This window comes from Crocodylus porosus, unplaced genomic scaffold (genome assembly GCF_001723895.1).
Source record: "Crocodylus porosus isolate Cpor-Errol unplaced genomic scaffold, CroPor_comp1, whole genome shotgun sequence".
NCBI classification, from domain to species: Eukaryota; Metazoa; Chordata; order Crocodylia; family Crocodylidae; genus Crocodylus; species Crocodylus porosus.
Genome location: NW_017728928.1, coordinates 3,944,101 through 3,960,423, shown reverse-complemented (window position 1 = coordinate 3,960,423; position 16,323 = coordinate 3,944,101). Strand labels below are relative to the sequence as shown.

Sequence of the window (16,323 nt, the reverse complement as noted above, 5' to 3'; positions counted from 1 at the left end):
CCGAGCTCTACAGAGCCTTGACTTCAGTTGAACAAAAGCAAGAATCTTGTATGAGCAGTCCAAGTGAAGGCCTGTTTCACTTGTACATCAAAGTGCAAGGGGTAACAGACCTTCTTAAAGGGGAAGAATTATTCTCTGGAAAGCCATGCATCTTCCTATCAGTGTCTTAACGCCTGTTTATTACATAGTCCCGTATGTGAATTATCACCCATACGCAATTGTTCTCAGTTCCACTTTTTTTTCTCTTCACAGATCATTTTTTTTATATTTAACTAAACCTCCCTGCGCTAGTTTATTTTAGTGAAAATAAAGCTCAAGAGCACATGTTAAATATAGCTCAAGAGCTTTATTAAGCTTATATGTTTTAAGCAGTATATTTGTCATGAAGAGCAACAGTGATTATATGTAGACCACAGTCTTAGGAGCTTGCAACTTGGAAGTGTCATGGTTAAATAAGTCAGATCAAAGCCTAAGATTCTACCTGCCCTGTGTTTGCCGCCAGATTGATTCCCCCATTTAACAACACATCTCTGTCTTAATCGTGTAATAAGACATTTTGATCATGGTTCCAAGTTAAGCTGCTGCTTAGGACATTTGGTGCACATTGTGAGCTTTCATTGGCATTGAAAAGTTGAAGACTTCAAATCTTTATTAAAGACTTCCGGTCTGCCATTTGCATGTTATACTTTGGAGTTTAATCATGAAGATGAAGCCTTAAACTGTCAGTTGCACGTAAATGCTTTTTGGGGGTTAAGCTGTCTTGGGTATTGTAAACCACCCCCTCCCCCCAAGAAGTCCCAAAACAGAAATGTTTCACATCTCCCTTATGCAGCCTGGTTCCAAATTTGTGTAATGCAGGGTGCTCAGATATGGCACAGTTTAAGACATCAAGTATGTAATTCTTAATTCTATATATTCTCTTTGAAATTGGGTCTAATACAGAAGCAGTTTTTGCTCCAGTAGGTTTTGTCTTATCCAGGTAGTCAAACTTGACAGGTCTGGCAGCCAGTCAAAGGTTAGGTAGTCAAGGGAAGTTTTGAAACTATTCTGCAAATCTGCCTGACTTGACCAATGTCGCAATCGTACCTGTATATTCCAAGCACTCTTCGACTGAATTAGTAGGAGTGAAGATGCTTTCTGTCGTGAAAGCTATATATTTATATTTTACCCTGTAATTGTTTGAATACCAGCCTTTCCTGGTTGGCTGTAGTGTTTTATTCAATGCTTAAATGTAACTGTGGTTATTCTTATCAGGGAACAAGATTACTACAGCTTTGGAGGAGACCAGCAGATTTCCTTGATCATTTTATAAATATTTACAGTAAATCGAGGGAATTTATCACTCAGGTGAAACTCTCCCTTATCTTTGAGTTTCATGCTGTTAGATTCACTTATCAGGATAACTTAGTAATTAAGAGTTGGACTCTAGTCACGAAGTACTTAGTGGAATAAAATTTGACGAGGGTCCAAGTTGAGTTAAAAGCAATGGCAGTCAAGGCTTACTTACAAATGAACGTGCAAACATGACCAGGGTAAGGAAGACAAACCAGAAGGCAAGGACTAGATGATAGTGGATTCAAGCCATGCAAGTCCATGGTGATATTACATGGTAGAGGCCCAAGGACTGAACAACTTTTATACTGAGGGATAACAAAGCAGAGGAATGTCTGCAGGACCTAAATGGATTTTAATAGGTAGTATGCCAACAAATAGACTTGGATATGAGAGAAGAAAATATAAATAATGTAACCCCTGTGCAAGCTAAATTTTGCTTGTCATAATAACATTCCTCATCCATAGCCTTTTATGATTTTTTTGTAAATGGCCATCTGATATCTAATGCACACAGCAGCAAACAAGCTGGAACCAAAGCACTGTCTCAATGCAGCTTTTGAGCAGCGGTTTGTACATTGTATCAAATATGTGAAACTCTAGTAGTTCCATTACTGTGAGCTAATGTATTTTGCTTTTAGGTTGCCAGGAAATCCCCTCTTGGAAAGACGCTTTTTTTTGTGTGGCTTTGACCTCCTGCAGGTGGTGGTCTGCTTGGGTGGTGTTAACAGTTCAGTCATTACTGCAGCCATGAAGACGTAGTAGCCAGCTGAAGAGCAAAGGCCTCATGACAGCATTGCCATTGCTTTGAATGGCACAGATAGGGCCATTAAAAGTAGAAGCAGCTTTGCAGAGTCTGGTACCAAGATGATCCAGAACAGTTGCTTATAGTTAGCATGGCGCCTCTTGTAGTCTAATAAAGATTTAGCAGCTGAACTGTGAGTGCACTTGGTTTTAGCTTTGGTTGGAGAGAGTGGCTGTAGGAATAGGAGGAGGCCTAGTCTGGATGCTTCTCCCCCCACCCTTGCTGTGCTGCAGACTTCCTGTGTAACCCTGAGCAGATCTTCGCAGCTTCCTCCGGTACAGAAGGAATGCCAGGTCCTTCCCTCCAAAGGGTGGCCTTAAAGTTGCAGTTGATGAAGCACTAAGGGCTTCTAGAGCAGAAGGTGCATGTGTGAAATGTTGATCCCTGGTTTAGTCATAGCAAGCAGCCATCCTACAAACTTGAAAACGGTACTGACTCAGTGTTTCCATTGCTGTGGATTTTCGGTTTAAGTAAAGTAAGCAACATTAAAGCAAGTAGATTGCAATGTGGTAGCTTTTTAACCTATTTCTGACTCTTTGCAGGTGCCTCAAGTACATGGGCATGCCTTGTCCCTAACATCCTAATTTTGCCTGATCAAAGGCTCCTGTTTAAAACCTGTGTGGTGTATACGTCACTAGGTTTCTAATTAGTAATTGGGAGAGTGGCAAAAATGTGTGTATGTGCCTTCAGAGTTAACCAGAAATCTTTCTGGTGGTTTGGTTACTTAATCGGTCGTCTCATTGCTGAGAACAAGTTACTGCTTCTCTGGAATGGATTAGAAGACGTCCTCTGTTACGTGGTAGATGAAGGGAATTCATTGCCAACGTGCAGCTCTGCTCCTTCTTCACTGCGGTAACTTTTAAGGGAATCCTCCTCATCTGTGCTATTTTATGGATTGGAAAACCTCTTCATTCTAGATGAAGAATTTTAGTTAACTTTACCTCAACTAATAGAGTAGAAGCCAAGATTTAAAAGCAGGAATACGTGCTACTTGGTATTTCTGCTGCTGAGTAAACCGTGTTTGAGCTGCTTGGGAGTTAAGAAAGTCACCTTCCATCTCTTGTATTACAATATCGGTAGTCTCAAAAGTGCACTTCCTTCAGTTGCAATGACAGATGTGACTGTCACTTGGGATCATGCAAAATTTCAAGTTTCTGTAAATCTTACACAGTTTCTGCATGTCAGAGGTCATTCCGAATTTCAGGTGCAGTATTGCCTTCCCTTTGCAAGCTTGTTTGACAGAAGCAGGATGATGCAGAGTGCAGCGTGGAGCTCAGCTCAGAACTGCGGGTGCTGACTTCAGTGTGCATTTCAAATGAGTTTATAATAGCTGACTTGCATCTCCATGCACTTTTTCTTTATATGGATTACTGAATCATATAAAGTACTAACTGAAAATATTTTGTGCTGAAGCTGGTTGACTCCGGGGTGGGTCTTGTACGGACGGCCCAAGTGAATAGCACCAATACAGTGCATCTGAAAGTCCTAAACTTTAAAAATACGTTAACCATTATACATTTTTCTCCATGTTTTTAAGGTTATATGTTTAGCCCCTATGAATAGCAGGCTGCTAAATTTCTTCTCGTGGGTTTGCTGCCATATGTGCAGAATTTGTAAGTGCTGATGGCTAAGGCTTTTATCCCAGATTTGTTTGGTTAAAGTGAGTTAACTGGACATCACAATGTAGGCTATTATGAGCAATTCTGCCACTTATGGTGGAAAAAAACACTAATCTGTTCACTTTGCTTTTCAGGGGGAATCTGTCAAATATTTCCTGGACAACTTGGATAAACTTGGTGAATCAGTAAGTTTAATTTAGTTGTGCATTTTTAATATCAGATTATCTAAGGATATTGGTAGAAATTTTGCTTATTCAATTTAATGCAGTAAAACTTGGTATGTAACTTGGCTCTGATAACTGGATCTCATTTTAGTTGCTTCCATATTCCACAGATGAATGGGTAAAATCTTAAAACGTTTTGTTGGGGACAGAAAATAAAATATTGGTGTTTGTTCTATATGATAAAACTCTACTAAGCCAAAGATAAAAGGGGTCAAGATAAATCTCTAAATACCTAACTTTTGTGGAAATGTATGCTTTAATCGCTTGCCATGGAAATTTACAGAATACCCAAAAATCAGTAATTTTTTCCATAACAAGTACAGTGTTGTTGTATGTTGAAGATGGCTGTAAAAATAGTATTGATTTCCATAGTTATTCTCCTCTGTTTGAAGATCAGGTATGCCCTTATAAGAATATTAACAATACATATAAATATTGAATAGAATCTAGTCGTCTTTAGGGGGAAAAAAAAAAAACTTTCAGTGGAATCTTTTTGCACAGGTGGGGACAGGAAATTTAGCTGCTGGTTTTTTTCATAAGCTTGTGTATTCAGTGTATATACTAATGTCTGTTTGTTTTGTTTTGCAGAAGTTGTCTGTGAAAATTGGCCTTGTACTGTAATTGAGTAGAAGTTGCTAGACCAAACAGAGAGCTTTTATGTTGCATCTCCAGCTAATAGCTAGCAAATTGTTATAAAGGAACTAACCCACTTAAATGGCACCCTAATGACATTAGACTTATTCACAGAGACTGAAACCGAGAAGGAAGAGTCTAGGCTCTGAGCTGTACCCAGCTCGCCCAGAGCCTTCTGAAAATGATATGTAAAACCCAAACAAAATCTTTCCTAATAAGATTTGTAGCTTTTAGTACCTACTGGGGTAGCACCTGTTAGTTTTCATTCAGGTGTTACAGCACTAATGTTGCTTGTTTTGTGTATTGACTGTTTCTGCGGGTCTGAAGCTAACAGCTCCACAATTAGCATTCCAGTGAATTAACTTACTCCAGTGCTAATTAAGTCCCTTAAAAGTGCCATTAGAATGACTCACAATATTTTTATTTTATTTTCCAGATTTTTTTCCAACATTATTTTCAAATGTAAAATTTGCTTCCTTATGAAAACTGCTTTTCCCAGCCTCCTTCTGTAGTTGTGATGGAGAACTTGTGAATATCTTAGTGAAGATTTTAACTCTCCATTTGATTGTGCTTATGTCATCAACTGAAGCTATAGTAAATGAGTGTGTGTGTGTGTTATTTAGCAGGCACATCTTGAACCACAGTGTCTTAGCCATTGTCAGAAGACATTGGCTTTAAATATTTTAAATTTGCTAAGCGTATTTGGTCTAACTATAAATCAGGAATGCAGTTAAGATAGAGAGCGTTTTCTTACAGAACAGTTTTGTTTTTTAAGACAAGCCAGTTTAGACTCTTGCAGAAAAACGCTGGGTAGTTTTGTAAGGGAGAAACTTGGTAGACCCCTTCTTCTTTCCTATCCAGACAGTTGGAGTGTTGATGGTTAGACTTGTTGTTTTTGTACTGTAGCACACTTTGTGTTAGGGATCTTTATACCCAGAAACTGTCTGCAAGCAGCCTTGAAATTAGGGTAATGACTAGACCTGATTGTGATCCTGTTACCTACGACATAAAAGGAAAGCATGATATGCTGCATATGCATATATAATCTTTTTGTGCGTGTAATCAGAACCAGATGGGCTCATTTCAAAGCAGAATTGCAATAATGTTAATGTCTCTAACTTACAGGATTTCTCACACTGATGAATTGGAATATTAACTGCTAGCGCACAGGATGGTTAGACATGACCCCTGCTTGCAGGGATTGTGAGTTAATTGGACAAATAAAATTTGAAAATAAGCAGATGAGTTGCCCAGACAAATGAGCCATTCTGATATTTTTTAAGAGGAGACTGCAGGTGGATTGGGGGAGTAGACAGTTGAGGTGTGAATGGAGATGGAAAGTAAAGCCAAAGCAGTGAGTTTTAAAGAGGCATTTGACAACTTTGCTTCCAGGAAGGGCAAAGGGTTCATAGGCAAAGGAAGCAACAAAAGGGAACACATGGAGGAGGAGAGGGAGAAAGAGATAGGAAAAGTGAGCAAAGTTCAAGGGGCAGGATTGAGGGTGCAGGGCAGGGATATATATGCATTCAGATGGGTGGGGAGGAACAAAGGATCAGTGAGTGACGCAGTAATGGCAAGAGGAAGTGACTCGCTGCTGAATGTTGGAGCTGTTCAGGCTTCATGGCTGCCAGCGGTGATTTCAGGTGTACTGGCTAGAGAGAAAACCAGTAAGTGCTGCCGTGTTGGCAGTGAGATTGGCTCCCTTCTAAGATGGTAGAGACGAGGCAACCTGACAGCTCCTGAGCAGAGAAAAGTTAGGAGCACATGTCTAAAATGTATATTCATGCCTGACAAGGGGACGAGTAGATCCATCTCAAGGGGGGTGGCGGGATTGGATGGAGATGAAATTGCTTCCTGCATGTAAGCTTTAGGAAATCCATTAGAGAAGAGTCCAGACTGGTCTCAGTTCCTGTGTGTCAGCCAAATTTTGTCTTCTCTGTTTACAGAAGACTGTTCATTGCACTTCATGGGCTGTGTACTGTCCCATAAGCATCCTGGCTGGCCAAAGGCATGGTAGCGCATATGCTAGTAATGGTAATCAGCCTTCAGGAGAGGAAGTGAAACTCATTTCTGTTGAAGTTGCAGAAGGAATATACCAAAAGTCAGTGCCCAGTTGGGAGGGTGATCTGGGCTTGGGGCTTCATAGCTGTGCTCTTGCACAAGGACCTTGGCAGCTCAGAGGCAGTCAGAGCCTTGCGCTTTGTGTGCTGTTGTGCATATTAATACATGAAAAGTCCCAAAATGCTTTCTAAACAAGTGTCTCTTGCTACCTCAAATATCAGGAGTGTCTGCCCTTCCCTAGTTTGCTGAGGACCTTTGTGAGAAGCAGTTGGTCTCAGGAATGTGTTTGACAGGAAGGGTGTGGGGGCGGGCCTTGAATCTTCAGTGCAGACATCCTTTCCCGTACATGTACCTTAGGCCCTGCAGCTAAAAATCAGCATAGACAGCTTGCCTGACTGTGAAAAAGCTTTTCTTGTACTCTTAGCTTTCAGTCCCTGGGATCCCTCTTTTTTCCCACTGTCCTAGTCTTTTTAGTAGACTGGAATCAAACGGAGCAAAGCAGACAGACAAGCTAGTCATCCTTCCAGGAAGCTTTTTTCCATCTGAAAGAAGCAGGGTGGAGTAGAAGGCACAGACCCAACTTTTTTTGCACGGGGTGTACATCTAAAAGGTTACAGTGGAGTCTAAGGGATTCAGCTTTTCTACCTGAAGAACAGGGCGATGCTGTTCGCAGTGTGCATCAGTATCTTGAAAAAGCAGGGAGGGGAGCCTGGTGGTACAGAAAGCTCCTTTGTGACCGGGTGTTTGTGATAAAATCAATGCCTTCATCGCAGCCAGCTTGAATAAAGAAACAGGAGTTTGGACAAAACAGTCCCTCTTCACTGCTTGTTTCACTTCTTCTCATTCGGGGAGGAGGGGGAGGGAACAGAACAAAGTGCTCCTTGAAATCTTGGGAACATTTAACCCGTTGATTTGTAACACTTTTGTTGTTGTTGTTGTTGTTGTTGGAGTTAAACTTGGGTCTCTTAAAAGAGGGCATAGCGTGTCTGTCTAAAGCAGGGCTGTCAAGCTGAGTCCATGGGGGCTGCACCCCACGTGGGCCGCACCAGGCAGGCTATGGAGACTGGAGCGATGGGGGAGCAGTGGCCAGGTAAGATCCTAGGGGCCACACATTAACCCCTCGCAAGCTGCCAGTTGGACAGCCCTGGTCTAGAGGATGTGCATTGCCTTGGAAAAGGGTTGAAGCCTCTGTCTGCCCAAGAAAGTTTTGCTGTGATGTTGACCTCTTATTAGTCAGATTCGTTGAAATAATTCATCCTGAAGTTTAACTAGTCCTTGTGAGACAGGATTTTTTGACTGTTCAGTTTTTGTATCATTTTAAATAAAGCGTAATGCAAGACAGAGGCAATATTCAAGTATTTCAAAACCTGAACAGTACTGCCAAGCTCTGCTTTAGGTAAGCACATGTTTATTCCTGTCTGTGCTTGACAAGATTTCCAAAGGCCTCAGGTTGAGCCTTCCTTTGTGTGGGATAGTCTAGAAAAGAACAACAATAGTTTGAGTAGAGAGGGACATGGAGCCCAAGTTTTAAACAATCATGGTTCAAAACTGCAATGAATGATGGAGTCTGATGCATCAGTACGAAGTATAACAGAGGATATAGATACACTTGCAAAACAGAGCAGTAAATACAATTATCAGCTAACTGGTTGATCATAAATAAAGGCTCCAAAGAGCAAAACAACTCCTGTAAGACAGAGATGCCAGAGATGGATTCCCTTCTTTAGGCGTTAAGCCCTACAGTGTTGGCCATCTGGGTGTGTGCCATTTGAAATTCTCATGCTTTGGAAAACCAGCTCCTACTTGCACTGTTTTCATTAAACTGGATGTGGCTTCTCATATAGGAAGAACTTGGAAATTTTCTCATGTTTACCTGCAGGGGAGGCAACAGGTTGCTGTATAGGCATTTACATATTATTTGGAGTTGACTCCTCTGGCCTCAGCTGATTAAAATAAAGATTGCAATCTTTCAACAACTTTTTGGAAAGTGTTAGCTCTGTTGCTTATGTTTGATCTAAGTAATTTAGGAACTTGCATATGAAGGGGAAGGACTGAGTGCTAGCTGTTAAAGTTGGATATTACACCAAGTGAGGGAGGAAGGATCTGTGCATCTAGTACCCTTTGCAGGGGAAGAAGGGTGGCTTTTCATAAAGAATCCAGAGTGAGGAGATGACTGAAGTGGTAGTGTGACAGATAACTCTCCATTATAGAAGGACACTTGATACAACTAAAGAACAGTTTCGGTTCTCTACAGAGAGTGTCTCATTCTTGGTACTGGGCTTATTGTTTTCCACCTTGGAGCATAAGACGTTACTTTAAAAAGCAGTAATAATTAATGAAGGCTCTGAAGGAAGGAGATAATTTTGAAGTCTTTTATATCAGAAGTCTGCAGAAGCTGCTATGCCTGCAAATGTAGCCTAACCAGTGAACTTTGCTTTATTTTTTTTTATTTTATTTTATTTTATTTTATTTTTTTAGGATTATCTTCCGTCACAGCAAGATATTCTGCTGGCAAGAAGACCCACTAAAGGGATTCATGAGTATGACTTTGAAATTAAAAATGTTCCCTTCAAGATGGTGGATGTAGGTGGCCAGAGGTCTGAGCGGAAGCGTTGGTTTGAGTGCTTCGACAGTGTCACATCGATACTCTTCCTCGTCTCTTCCAGCGAATTCGACCAAGTGCTCATGGAGGATCGGCTAACAAATCGCCTTACTGAATCTCTGAACATTTTTGAAACGATAGTCAACAACCGGGTTTTCAGCAACGTCTCCATCATCCTCTTCCTAAATAAGACAGACTTGCTTGAGGAGAAAGTACAAAAAGTCAGCATCAAAGACTATTTCCCAGAATTCGAAGGGGATCCCCACTGCTTAACAGACGTCCAAAAATTCCTGGTGGATTGTTTTCGTACCAAACGCCGGGACCAACAGCAGAAGCCCCTATACCACCATTTCACCACTGCTATTAACACAGAAAACATCCGGCTGGTTTTCCGTGACGTCAAGGATACCATCCTCCATGACAACCTCAAGCAGCTTATGTTACAGTGAGGTGCAGAAAGACGTTTTTATTTTGAGGATTTTTTTTGTGTTTTCAAATAGAAGTTTACAACAGGAGCAGAAAAAATCCAGGTCCTGTCGGACTTCTTGATATGTGGCATACAGCTGAACACATGGTTGCTAACTTCTGCTGAAATCCAGGCTTTAATCTTTTTCCACTGTAGCTTCAAGTTGGCTCAAATTGTAATTTTATAGCAGACCCAAGTTGCCTGTAAAGTGACTAAATTTGATCTCCAAACACTTGCATGTTGCAAAGAATAGAGCTAGAAAATTCATTCCACCGCCAATTCCACGTCCAGCCTTCAGCGTGCATTCATTGGGAATACATTAGACTCAAGGCAGTAATTTAAAGAAACTTTCTCTTTCCTTCTTCCTTAAAACAATGATGAGACTGTGATATCATAGCTGACTTTGATTTCTCAGGTCTTTTATGTAGAAATTCCATAAATCTCTTGCTGGAGTCTTTCTGAAGCTAGGATGTATAGCATAATGCTGTCCCTAGTTTGTGTACAGCTTCGAATGGATTTTTATGATTAGGTTTGCTTTTCAGGAAGAAGCTGGGAACTCTTGTCTACGTTAACGCTTTCTGCCAGAAATGTCTAATGTGATTGTAAGTTGCAGAGTTCTCCCTAAATTTCATGCTGTTGCAACATTTAAGGACTTTTTTTTTTTAGAGCCATAACAAAGCACAAGGCACTATGACTAGGTTCTTCTGAATGTCTTGCAGGTGGGAAGCGGAAACAAGCTAAAAATTCGTATTCATTTTCACATTGCCAGATTTTACACCTAAGTACCTAGCCCCAGGGTTTGTCAATTCGAAGTGTGCTTTTGTATCTTTCCCCTTTGGTCACACAGCTTGCCTTGCGCTACATCAGTAGTCGGATGCACGGAACTATTTTCAATTTAAGTGCCTCCCCTATTCTGTCCTCTTGCAGTATTTCAGTGGCCTTATATGAATACATGCCCCAGACAGTAGCCGTGTGTAGATAAGGGTAAGTAACCCAAACACCACTGTGATGAATGTCTGCACAGAAGAATAAGCATAATGTGTGTCAATAGTAAATGCTCGTGCGTGAAAACAGCCGAGAAATCTGTCAGTTGTGTCTACCAATCCTGTGTGCACTTGAGCCAAACATACTACACAGTGCTGTAAGATGCCATTTGTCACCAGTTATATTCTGCCAAAAGTCCCATTTCATATTCTTTCACAGGCCTTTATTGTGGCTGTGGGGCAGGTGCTTTCAGCTGAAGCTCTGTCTCCCAGGGTTTGTTACCGAATAGAATTAAACTGGGCTAATTTGTGCTTTTAAAAAGGAAAAAAAAAACCCCTCAGTACCACCACTGCACTTACTCCATTCACAGTGCTTTTATTTTAATGAGTGTTTTGCTTGCTACTTGCGTTATAGAATTGACTAATTCTTGTGGAGGGAAAGAGTGGCCAAAGCATTTTTTTAAGATGGGTTTCAGCCCTGCTGTGCTTCATGTGTGGCAAGTGGTTTGGCATACTGGTCTGATGCCGTAAAACTGTCCACATGATTGTGTTACGTTGTTAGGAGTTGGGAAATGTGGACTCTGTTCTCAACACTGCTTCTGACTTTCTGTGAGAAGTCATAAAAACACCTGTGTACCTTGGTCCCTGCTGCAAAGTGGGATTGGTGCTTGTCCAGCTTGGGTAAGAGTGCTTTGAAATCAATCGGTGAATTTTAACGTGTTCAAAAGAAAAGTCATAAATATAAGAACCAAGAATGTGCTCCAAACGTAGACGGAGCACTTTTTCTAAGAAGCAGTGAATCTGAAGAGGGCATGGGAGGTTCTGGTGGATAAGCTGCTCAATGTTTACTCCCTGGGTGGACATGAGGGCTAATGGTGATCCTTGGGTATGCGGATAGAGGAATCTGAAGTTGGGAGATTGTTTTGCCTGTACTGGGTCCTGACGTGGCTGCTTATGGAGTGTTGGATCCAGGTCGGGGATCAACAACTCATAAAGGACACTGATAAACGTGGAGAGGGTTCAGAGAAGAGCCATGAGAGGTGATTCAGGGGTTGGAAAACTACATCTTGATACGAGACACCAGGAGTTCTGTATTTTTCATTCCCTAAGAAAAGGGTCAAGAAGCTTTGCTTGATGCTCTAAGTCAGGGATAGGCAACCCCCAGCAAGGATGCCAGCGTGGGGCATGCAAAGGCATTTTGCTTGGCATGTGTGTCTCTGCGCAGACAGCAGGGAAGGTCTGTGCTGCCACAACACGAATCGGACCCCCTCTTGGTTCCCATGTCACCCGCTCCTGGCACACCAACATCTTACAAGTTGAGGTTGCAGGTATTTGTCACGCTGCCAAAAAACGTTGCCTACCTCTGCTGTAAGTATCTACAAGGTCACTGAAGTATCAACTATGGACTCTTCAGTATGGCAAAATCCATTGATTATAGGACACTGAAGCTAAACCAACTTGTATGTGAACTTCTAGCAGTGAGGGTGGAATCCAGAAAATGATTAAGATCCCTGTTGTTACCTAAACTTCATATTAGAACTTAGGTGGTGGCACTGAAGTCTTGAAAATGGCTTGACCAAGAATAGCCTGTTCTCTGAAGAGAGCATTTATTGAGTATAATAATTTACAATTTTAAGCATAAGATAAAGAAACAACGGGAAACTTGCAGGAAAGTTGAGACAGAACAGAAACTTTGCATGTCCCGAGGACACAGTGCCTCCCTGCGGCTGGCCAGGCATTCGGGAGTCTCTGGGGTCTGCAGGTGCTCTTGGCAGGAGGAGCAGGGGTCCCCACAGTCTTCGTCTTCTGCTTGTCTCTTTTGGGTGATCTAGACCCTTTTCCCCCAGGTTGTCTTGACACTGACGTCCCATGATGTTTGTTGGCATGTTTATGGTATGGTGGCACTGTTTACAGAGTGCCCTCTGCCCACTTTGAAATCTAAGCTGCTGAAGCTCCCTGCTTCCTTAGATCACCAGTTATCTACTGTCCACTTAAGTGGCCTGGCCTCCCATGCTTTCTTAAGTCACATAGGTTATCCACTCAACATCTTTTTTTTCTACATTGGCTACAGAATTAAAGGGCCCCAAACAATCCCCTCCTTGATGGCCCTCCTAGAGGAGCCATCACTTTTAATTTTAGGCTCGGGCATGGTAGAGGGTTGAGCCTGGTGGGTTATGTGAATAAGTTCTTGCAGCCGCCAGTGGAGCAGCTGTCTTGATGCCAGTACTCAGTTTCTTTAGTTGCTTATTTTTTTTGATCCTTGAGCATACGCACAGCCTTTCCATCTCCTTCTATGAGAAGACCTAGTTTTTCCATATTTTACCAATTTTCTCCAGCCCCTTCCGTAGTCAAGCATGTCAAGGTGACCCATGTTAAAATGCTTCATGGCAGTTTCTAGATTGATTTGTTGTATAACTTTTTAGTTTTTTGATACTTGAAACCCAGGGTATCCTTTTGCCCCAGCAGTTTGTACGGAAGTATTACTACACTAAATTTATCTTGTAATTTTTCTTTCCCTACCATTTGATTCAGCATGATGTAGGTGACATTTGTTACTGAGGACACAGGAGTTTTGTCTTTCATTCCCAAAGGATTAAGGGGTTGCTTGATGAAGCTGTAAGTATCTGCAGGGGCAATGAAGTCTGAATTATGGACTTTAGTACTGTAAGGCCCAGTGATAGGGCACTGAAGTTAAACAAACTTGCACGTGGATTTTTAGCAGTGAGGGAGGCATCCAAAGAATTATTCAAAGAAGGTCCCTGTGGCCTTTGTCACACAGATTAGGCTAGATCAGAGGTGGCCAACCTGCAGCATGCATGCCGCAAGTGGCACAGGCAGTCTCTGCGGGTGGCACATAGCAGGCGGTGAGAAGATAAGCAGGTGGGGGTGTGGAGCAGAAAGCAGAGCAGGCAGAGAGCATAGGGCAGGAAGCAGAAAGCAGAGCAGGCAAGGGAAAAAGGATTAGAGTGGCGCTTGGGGAGGGTGTGGGGCTAATTTTGTGGCCCGCCCAAAGGGTAGCCCTCCCCATGCCCCACTGGAACAGTTGATCATGATGGTTGTTGGGTCTCATGCCAAAATGGTTGTCAGCCCAAATTCACTTAAAGGGGAAAGACATTTCACATCACAGGACCTGTCTGTGTTCGATGTTACCAACACTGATGCCAATACAGGAACCAGGGCCCTGTCTCTGAAGTGTTGAGGACCCACAATTCCCAGATGACTACAATAGAATATAAAGCTCTGAATTAAATCCTTGGTCTTTATATTATCAAGAAGCCCTGGTAATCTCAGTTAATAAGCCTTTTCAGGATGTTTTCCAAAATGTGGGACTTGTGCAAATACGTTGTTAGGTAATATTTTTTGGCAAGTGTTATGCCTGCTCTTTCCAAAACATCTTTTATTATTAATAAAAAGTTCCAACCGCTTGTTGGACTCTGCAGGCGCTTGTTACAGCCTTAGTTCAGACAGGGCAGGAAATTCAGCAAGCGATGCATCTTCAATCTTGTGCCTTGGTGTTGCTGAAGAGGAGTATGGAGCATCGGCAGTCGCTGATGATTTTAGTTTTCTATTTCGCGCTAAGGGAAATCCCTAATCTTTCAGAAGTATTTAGTGTTTTATTTTGTTCTTTTAATTTGAGGTGCCTAGCTCAACAGACCTCCTGGCCCATCTCTCTGAGTACTGGACTATTTCATGGCAAGCAGCAAGGTGTTTTTATGTTTTAGTTTTTGTGATGGCCTTTATTGAACCTGCTATGTACTTGGGAGAGATGTTGGAAAAGCTTTCAGGCACAAAGTGCCCTTCTCTTGCCTCTCCTCTGTTTCCTGGACCAGCATGGCTACATCACTCCAGCAGATTTGTCTTAAATTAGAGACCGAAATCACTTGTTTTCTACAGAGTAGGACTCGCACTGTAAGCACTAAGGGTCTCAGGCTAAAGTAACTATGTTCATACAGAATTATATGAAGTTTTGGCACTTGGCATTTTTTCCCTCCACTTTTGTTTTTCGAAAACTAATCTTGAAGCACTGTTTATGCAATTCCTATGTTAGACATTGCCTTAAAACAAATTGAATCAGCACTGTTTTTTTCCATCTCCTTTGTACTTGCCAACTAGCTGAGAAGCAGCACATCTTCTGCTGTGTTTATTTCTTTGGAGACTTGCTACTAAATGTTGCTTTGTGGCAGAATATAATTTTGGTGCAAAATCTAGTATTTTAACTTTGTTGAACAGGCTGTGCGTGCATGTGCTGAAGTAAAAGCAGATGGATTGCTCCGTATCAAGTAATGAAAGTGAAGACTGTTAACGTAAGCCAGTAAGTTATGGTACGAGGTCAGGATTCATGTTTCTAAAAAGTGGGGATACAGGAAAACTCCAGAGGCTTCTTCAAGTTTACTTTTTACTAGGGCTAACTTCCAAAGATCATTGGCTAGTTTCTGCTGCACTGAATGATCATTGACCACATTGAGATGTGAGTGAGAAATACCACTAGCTTGTACAGTCCTCCTGTACTTGAAGGTGAATGCGGCATTTTAGCGTTTGCTCCCTGCTGCATTTTTTTTTAATCTAATTGTTTAAAGACTGTGGCTATTCACCAGTGCTGGAAACAATCCACCTTTTCCATCTGGAGTATATGGGAGCCAAAGCCATCACTAGTAACATTCACTGAAAACCCCAGCTCTTACAGATGAGCCTTCCTCTCATCTCTTCTGCAGGTGTCAGCTAGTGGGCTGAGGCCTTTGGCTAATAGGTGCTTGGTAAACTCTTTTTAAATCTAATCGGGATCCTTCAACCAAATTGCTAAAATACTTTGGGCTCTTTAGAGTTTTGTAATACAGAGTATAGTGAACTCCCAGATAACTTCACCAAAAGCTCTGGAACTAATGGGACTTCTCTATCTTGCCGTTCATTTGTGTAGTAAAAATTCAGTATATCTGAACACGGCTCTATGGCAGGTTGCAGCCCAAGGTTTCTAAGTTATTGCAAAAACCGATGGTTGGACACCCATATATTTCGGCAGGTGGTTGCCCACTTAAGAATTCCTTAGACATTTCTGTTTAAAGGGGTCATTGCAGAAATACGCTTTCCAGCGGCACGTTTCTGGTTTCAGAACGATCAGGATATTTTATGCCACACTAAATTTGTTCACAACCTAACTTCACAGGGCTTTCTTTATTTGATGGTACCATGACTTAAAAAAAAAAAAAAAATCACCGTATTGCAATAGTGCCATTTGTAATTTCTTTTCCTTTTACTTGAAAATAAAATTGAATTGCAAACTATTTAAAATTGCTTTCCTGCCCTTTCAGTAGCAGTGAGAGCTTACCTTATGTGAAGCCTTCTGTAAAAATATATTTTGTAACAACCTCATAGATCGTTTATCTAACAAAACCAAGATTTATATTAGCTTTGTATAAATGTTTGTGGCTTATAATTTTTATATGTTTAACTTTTATAACTTTCCAGAGACTAAGAGGCTCTATATTGTAAATTTATCTCTCCTTGCTTTAGTTCAGGATTAGCAATAAATTATTTCTGAAGGGGGTCTTAAAGGAAAGAAGTATCACTTCCTTTTATAAAATGGTTAAATTACTAATGGGT

The 16,323-nt window shown here is 41.5% G+C and overlaps 1 protein-coding gene across 1 annotated transcript in view; it reads left to right on the top strand.

The window, feature by feature from the left end:
• The window catches only part of GNA13 (G protein subunit alpha 13), a 31,146-nt gene extending 20,098 nt beyond the window's left edge, over positions 1-11,048 (top strand). The window contains exons 3-4 of the mRNA XM_019542359.1: positions 3,891-3,941; positions 9,153-11,048. Of these exons, the coding sequence (XP_019397904.1) occupies positions 3,891-3,941; positions 9,153-9,725 (624 nt within the window). The 3' untranslated portion in view covers positions 9,726-11,048. The remainder of the gene's footprint in view (positions 1-3,890; positions 3,942-9,152) is intronic.
• Positions 11,049-16,323: the final 5,275 nt, after the last annotated feature.